The sequence below is a fragment of the Leopardus geoffroyi genome, chromosome D1 (assembly GCF_018350155.1).
Source record: "Leopardus geoffroyi isolate Oge1 chromosome D1, O.geoffroyi_Oge1_pat1.0, whole genome shotgun sequence".
Classification (NCBI taxonomy): domain Eukaryota; kingdom Metazoa; phylum Chordata; class Mammalia; order Carnivora; family Felidae; genus Leopardus; species Leopardus geoffroyi.
In genome coordinates, this window is record NC_059329.1 from 54,194,406 (window position 1) to 54,202,003 (window position 7,598).

The 7,598-nt window shown below is 47.8% G+C and overlaps 1 protein-coding gene across 1 annotated transcript; it reads right to left on the bottom strand.

Moving 5' to 3' along the window:
• Positions 1-1,326: 1,326 nt before the first annotated feature.
• Positions 1,327-3,955, bottom strand: LOC123601106 (thyroid hormone responsive). The gene is made up of 2 exons (XM_045483867.1): positions 3,355-3,955; positions 1,327-1,790 (listed from the first exon to the last, which is right to left on the bottom strand). Exon 1 carries the CDS (start codon positions 3,842-3,844, stop codon positions 3,374-3,376), a length of 471 nt encoding a protein of 156 aa, XP_045339823.1. The 5' UTR covers positions 3,845-3,955; the 3' UTR covers positions 1,327-1,790; positions 3,355-3,373.
• Positions 3,956-7,598: the final 3,643 nt, after the last annotated feature.

Genomic DNA, 7,598 nt, shown 5'->3' on the forward strand with positions numbered 1-7,598 from the left:
ATGACAGAGTTGAGTAGTTGTGACAGACGTTACGGCCTGCAAAAGCTAAACTCCTTAATATATGGCCGATTACAGAAAAAGCTTACCTGTTCCCAGTGCTGGTAAAAGCAAAATAAAGTAACCCAGATTATGGAGGGTTTTCTGAATTTGCAGAATAATTTGGGCTTGATTCTATAGGTGGTGGGAAGTCACTAAAGGCTTTTTAGTGGAATAGCACAGTCAGGCTTGTATTTCTGAGCTCTCTGCAACAATCAACATAAAGGGTGGTTTAGGAGGAGACTCAAGACCAGAAGAACTGTTGGAACACTGATACTGCAAAGGGGTTTTTGGTTATGATCCAGGGATCACCCAGGAGAAAGTGGGCTCAGCAGCTAACACTGTCTACAGCAGAGCTTGGTGTGATTAAAGGTAAAAACCCCACCTAACTGGAACGAATTTACCCTTTATCACTTCCCAAATCCAAATGTTTATCCAAAATGTGTTTGTTTGCAAGCTCAGATTTTATAATCAGATTGGTTTGGGGAGATTAATAAAATTATTTCTCAATACATTATATCAAATTAGAATGAATATACGCACGTGGTTTCTGGACAAAATCAGATCCATCTATTCTCTTGGGTCTCACTTGTTAAAAATGAAATTATGTCTGAGAAATTACTTCAGAACCTAATGAAGATAGGGGTGCCTGGGTGGCTCAGGTCATTTACTTTTTTTTTTTTTTTTTTAAATTTTTTTTCAACGTTTATTTATTTTTGGGACAGAGAGAGACAGAGCATGAACGGGGGAGGGGCAGAGAGAGAGGGAGACACAGAATCGGAAACAGGCTCCAGGCTCTGAGCCATCAGCCCAGAGCCCGACCCGGGGCTCGAACTCACGGACCGCAAGATCGTGACCTGGCTGAAGTCGGACGCTTAACCGACTGCGCCACCCAGGCGCCCCTGGGTGGCTCAGGTCATGATCTCACTGCTTGTAAGCTCAAGCCCCACATCGGGCTCTGTGCTGACAGCTCAGAGCCTGGAGCCTGCTTTGGATTCTGTCTCTGTCTCTCTGCCCCTCCCCTACTCGCTCTCTTCTCTCTCAAATATGAAACAAATTTTTTTAAAGTTAATGAAGATATATATAAGTACAAAGTTTAGGGTTTTTTACTGCTACTGCAATAAATATGTTTATAGTTCACTTGTGGTTGGCAGGTACATGAGTGTGAACCATTCATCCCAAGGGACTTTGCTATGCCTTAGTTCTGGAGGGTAAAAAGCAAGGGCTAGAGCAAATACATGGTAAGGGTGGGAGAAAGTCAACCTATAATAATAGCACTCACATGCCAGGTGCTTTTGATTCATCATCTTTAATTTCCATAACAATCTTGTGAGGTAATACTATCCCATTTTATAGATGAGGAAATTTAGGCTCCAGTGAGTTGAATAATGTCCAAGATCACATGGTAAATGACTGCCCAGAGAAAGGATGTGAATTTCAGTTGGGTCAGGTGCTAAAACCTACGTCCTTTCTGGCATACCACACTGGCCAGGTAATACCTAGCCCCTCATGAAGCACTGGCCACCACCCCAAGCTGCCAAGAGGGTGAGGGGAGCTGTGAATAACAGCAGGCATCCTAAAGGTGACCTGGTGCCAAGTCCACAAGCTGGTGCTCAGAGCGAGAGAAGCATCCCAGAGAGCCAAGTCGCCTTTGTTTGCTTCCAGCGGCAGGTCCAGGCCTTTCTTGTCTGCGTCAGAGCCAGTGAACTGTTCCGTGTCCTCATCAGAGTCTGCCCTCTGCCACTTAAAGGGATCTGTGGAGAGCCGAAATTTAAGAAACCGAGTCAGTATAAATTCATACAACGTACCTATTTAGGTAGGAAAAACAACGCAGCAGCTCATTGCTGTAGGGAAATCTGGCAATGCAGTTAGCAGTGTAAGAGTTGGGGTGTCAGAGCTGCGGTAACAGCTAGTTTCACCTCTGCGTTTCACTCACAGGGAAACTGCAATGCAGACAAGTGAAGTTGTCTGGGGTCATACAGGGTCAGTGGTAGACCCAAGACCAGAGCCCAGATTTTTTAACTTCTGCTGTACCAGATAGCCTCCATGAACTTCAGGTTATGGTGTGCTCAAACACGGTGCAGAATGGCTGCCCTCGTCTTTGAAGGAGTTGGGTGCAGTTTCTTTTCTATTTTGTTGCTAAAGTTGACACTAACCAATTGGATTTTTGTTCTAGTTTTTTTTTTTTTAATGTTTATTTATTTTTGAGACAGAGAGGGACAGAGTGAGAGCAGGGAAGGGGCAGAGAGAGAGACACACACACACAGAATCTGAAGCAGGCTCCAGGCTCTCAGCTGTCAGCACATAGCCCGACACGGGGCTCGAACCCACGAACCATGAGAGTTGGAGCCAAAGTTGGAGGCTTAACCAACTGAGCCACCTAGGCGCCCCTGTTTTGTTTTGTTTTGTTTTAATTAAAATATAGTTGACACACATAGAGGGGGTTTCTCTCCAGCCCAGGCTGCAGGGTTCTAAGGTTCTAGGGCAATCCACTAGCACAGAGAAAGGGAACTGGATTTGAGTTAAGCCAGGGTGCATTCATTTCCTGAGTAACCTGGGACTCTTTTTACTTCTCAGGCCCCCAGTTTTTTCATCTGTAAAAGGGAATGATATTTCCATTAGAAAATTGATATGCAAGTGATTTTTTTTTTTTTTAATTTGAGAGAGAGAGCGAGGGAGAGAGTGCCACTGGGGGGAGGGGCTGAGCGAGGGAGAGAGAGAATCCTAAGCAGGCTCCACACTCACCGCGGAGCCCTACATGGGGCTTGGTCCCGTGACCCTGGGATCACGACCTGAGCCAAAATCAAGAGTCAGAGGCTCAACCCACTGAGCCAGCCAGGTGCCCCATATGCAAGTGATTTTTAAACTATAAAACTATTGAAGTGCCAGTAGTTGTTTTTACTAATACTGTTATGATTCAGTGAAGAAACAGAAACCCAGGGAAGTGAGCCAGTGAAACCAAGGCCTTAGTGGTAGAGTCAGAACTTGAACCAGAGCTGTTGACCCAAGCATTCACACACTTGCTAGTAAATGCACCCATGCACAAACACATATATGTGCACATAAGGTATGCATTCACAGGCCACCTTTCTTATTATCACCATGCAGTTCGTGGCCATTACTTGCCAATTCTGGGTCCAGAGAGTAAGACAGGCCTGACCTTGAGCCCTCCCAGGTCCTGGTCTCAATACCCTGCAGTGAGGGTACCTGTCTGAGACCCAGGCTCTCCCTCTCCCACTGGGCTGTGCACTGCTCCAGCTCACCTCCCCTGGAATATCCCTCAATGGACTCTGACACCCACCAATGAGCCACCATTACCTTCCCTAGAGTCCGAGGCCTACATGGCCTGTTCCATTATCTCCTGGTATGTCCTCGTCACCTCCTCAGCTTTCAGGGTAAGGTGTGTGAGGATGTGATGAAGGCTGGAAAAGTGCAGGTGGAACTGGGCTTCCAGGTCCCGCTGCCCCAAGATCCTCTCCTCCTCATCCTTCTCTGTCTTTGCAGCTTCATTCTCAGCCTCACTGGCCCTGCCATCTGCCACCTTGGACCTCCACTCCTCTCGGGGCAGCAGCCCGTGGTCCACATCCATACGGATGGCCTTGAGCATGGTGAAGTAGTTGTAGAGATCAGGGGCCCCATCCTGGGCCCGGTGCCCGTGCACATTAAACTGCATGTCCCGCAGGAGGCTGGGGATCATCACCACCTGCTCCATGTTACGCACCACGGCCGAGTACCGGTCCATGACAGTCAGCAGGCAGTTCTTGGGGTAGTGCTTGGTTTGCACCCACATGATGGCTGCTGTTTCCATGCCGAGTCCAGCAGACTGCCCCAGCACTACGTCGAGACCATTTTTATGTCCGGAGGTGACAGCAGTTTGACAGGATGCCAAAGCCCGCCAGTGGGTCAACACAAACCTGTTTTAGGCCAATCCCAGGGCTTGGGCACCAATGTCTATATCAGGCGATCCATCTGCCCAGAGACAGACCTGCCAGCCCTCTGTCTGTCATTTCAGCACTCTGTGACCGCCTCAGCAAGCACCCGCCTCCTCCTTCACCAGCGCAACTGGCTTGTTAGAGGGAAGCTTTTCTCTTTGGCAACCAGTGTGCTTGACCCCAGGGCAGTCATGAGTTCTTTCGGGTTATCTGAGACCAAGCTGCCTCTTCACTGACTGCCTCCTTTTTTTTTTTTTTAATTTTTCTTAACGTTTATTTATTTTTGAGAGACAGAGAAAGACAGATAGTGGGCAGGGGAGGGGCAGAGAGAAAAGGAGACACAGAATCTGAAGCAGGCTCCAGGCTCTGAGCTGTCAGCACAGAGCCCAACGTGAGGCTCAAACCCACGAACCGTGAGATCATGACCTGAGCTGAAGCTGGACGCTTAACCGACTGAGCCACCCAGGCGCCCCTTCACTGCCTGCCTCTTAATGTACAAGTTCACTTCTTTAGCCTGGGGTGCCTCAGCTGCTAAATGAACTAGGGAGGAGGGTCATGAAATGAAACAGCTCGTTATGGGGCAAAGAGCACTGACATAGGAGCCAGAAGCCCAGTTCTGCAACTTCCCAGCTGCGTTTTCTGGTTGTTTGCTGGCTAACACTTATTGAAAACCTACTTCACATCAAGTTCTGCACTAAGTTAAAGTAACTTGCCCATGGCCCCATTGGAGCTGGGATGGCAGCCCAGGACCACTTCACTCCCACCTCCAGTCAGAGCTCTAGACCTATGTGTGAGTTTGCATAAGTTGTACATGTTAAATGGATCCGTATCCTGATCTGTAAATTTCAGGTGTTGTGATGATTAAATAAGATAAAGCCATTGAAAATGCTCTGTAAACCACAAAGCACAGTTCCCAGGTGCATTATCTGTGCAGATACTGGATGAATGCAGGTCACTGTCAACTGTAACCTACAATTTCAGCAGTTACGATGCTTCCTCTTCACCACCGACCTAGTCCTTTGACCAGCAGTCTTAGAAGACAATAATCTTTTGCAAAACCACGTTATCACAGTTGACACACTGCATTTGCTCTATTATTTATGAGATAATTAGGAAAACTGAGGCCCAGAGAGTGGCTCAAAGTTGTGCAACAAGTAAGTGTCAGAGTCAAGTGGAGAACAAGTCCTTCCAAGTTCTGGTTCAGGCACCTGCTCACAACACCACCTTGGGTGGAAAGATCTGCTAGGTGCTTCTGCCCCAGCAATGGGGAGAGAGGAGGAGAGCATAGGGAGGGGATCTTGTCTCACCTAAGCCACTCTCACCCCTACCTCAGGGCAGGAGTCCCCTCTGCATTCACTTGACTCACTCTCTTGACTCCACTCGCCCATTCCCTACCACTCCTATGGCCAGAGATACAAGAAAGTTCATCTTTATTTCTAAATGAATTCTACCTGCCTTTAGCCCCTCCCATTAAATTAAATTGTAATATTCACCCCATCCCACCCCAGAGTTGCCTGCCTTAACTATGCTTCTGTTAGCACAACAGGGTTGTGTGAAACACCATTTCCCAGTCTTTACCTTCCTCAATCCCCACAGCAGCCCTAGGGGGCAGAAAAACATTGGCAGCCCTCTTTTCAGACAAGGAAACAGCTGAAAGGAGGAGGTACTTGTCCAAGGGCTCAAACCTGACAAGATGAGGCTTGGCCCAGCTCTCCAGCCCTCAGAGGAAAACCAAGGTCGGCCCTCTCTCCAAGCGCCCTTCCTGGGCTGGCCATGCACATAGCCACAGGTAACCTGGGGTCATCCTGCGTTAGACAGGTGGCCTTGCTTCTCCAGGGCAGAGAGGACAGCCAAGTCCAGGCCACAGGCTTGCTGTGAAGGGCAAAGCTTCCACTTTAACCTTTCCTGTATCACAGATTGTGGAGTGGAACAGAGAACATAAGCCAGCTCTTCCTCCCCATGGCTATGTGGCCCCGGACTAGTCACCACTCCTCTCTCAGCCTCAGCTTCTTCCTATGGTGTAATCATGATGACATTGATTGAGGGCTTGCTTTTCTAAGCAAAGTGCTTAGAACAGAACTCAATCCTCCCAGCAATGATATGTGGCAGGAGTTGAGGAAATTGAGGTCTATGGGGGTAAAGTAACCAGCCTACGAATACACATTATTAGTCCTTAAGCAAGGAGGAGTTGAGATGAGTAATAACTCCCACCATGGAGATTACAGATGATATTTATGAAATATCTGGTATATCGCGACCTCAATAAATTTGCACTGCCTCCTGGCATTTCTGTTTTCCTCCTTTCTGTCCTCCCAACCCCTCTTTTATTCCCTCATTCTAGGACTTGCTACATACATTTCCATTCACTGTGCACCTGTCCCAGGGCCCAGTGCTGCAAATGTTTGGTAGATACTAGCTGATTAATGACCATTAGATTCACTTCTTGCGGGGCGCCTGGATGGCTCAGTCAGTTAAGCGTCTGACTTTTGCTCAGGTCATGATCTCGCAGTTTGTGAGTTTGAGCCCCACGTCAGGCTCTGTGCTGACAGCTCAGAGCCTGGAACCTGCTTTGGATTCTGTGTTTCCCTCTCTCTCTCTCTCTCTCTCTCTCTATGCCTCCCCCTGCTTGTGTGTGTGTGTGTGTGTGTGCGCGCACGCTCTCTCTCTCTCAAAGATAAATAAATAAACGTAAAATTAAATAAATAAATAAATAAATAAATAAATAAAAGATTCACTTCTTGATACATTCTAGTGCCTTTGGTCATAATGTCCAGTCGCCTTGAAAAACAGCGTCCCTGGCTTGGCGGGAGGCAGTCATGAGGACTCTGGCCGGTGAGGGAACCTGAGCATCTGCAGCTACTGCTGGTGCTAACATCGAGACTCTTTTCCAGAACTGCTCCTCAGGGAAGGAGGGACGTGACATACTCCTGTTCTGACAGTCTTCATTGTCCAGGTTGCTCTCCCCATACTTTACTGCAAACTAAACTCTTAGCAAGACACACGGGCCCAAAATTACCTCCACCAGTCAGAGGGGTAAAGAATTTGCATAAAACTGTTTCCTACACTATGAGTAGAGAAAAGCAAGTTTTCTAAATTAATAGAGTAAGTGAAAGAATTTAATTTTAACAGGGTACTTAAGTAAACATTTGATTAATTCATTTCCAGCCCTAAAAGTTTGTTTTTTGTTTGTTTGTTTGTTTGTTTTACCTTCATTGGGAAAACCATTCGTTAAATGTTTTCTCCTCAGAAAAATGGGCTTCCTTTGTAATCGAACATCCAAGATGGCTGAGCAGCGGGTACAGCCAAAGACCATGAGGCTGGACACTGTAGTTCGGGTCTGGGGCTGCTGCCAGGCCCACTTGCAAGTAGGCACCCTGCACCCTGGGGTCCACGGTTGTAAAATGAAGGGATGGGAGGTCTCTGAAGGGAAGGCCCTTTCAGCCCTAATTGTGTAACTTCTTCTGAACCCATGTCCAGGTCCCTAAGGGCATTACCCTGTCTTAGTTCTTGTGTTTTGAACCTAGCCCTGGAAAACATGATGTGGACAGGGCTGGGGGAGCTGACCCTGGCATGGTGGGCAGGCCAGAAGTGCCCTGCAAGTGGCCTGGGGCCGACCAAGGCCTCCCTGGG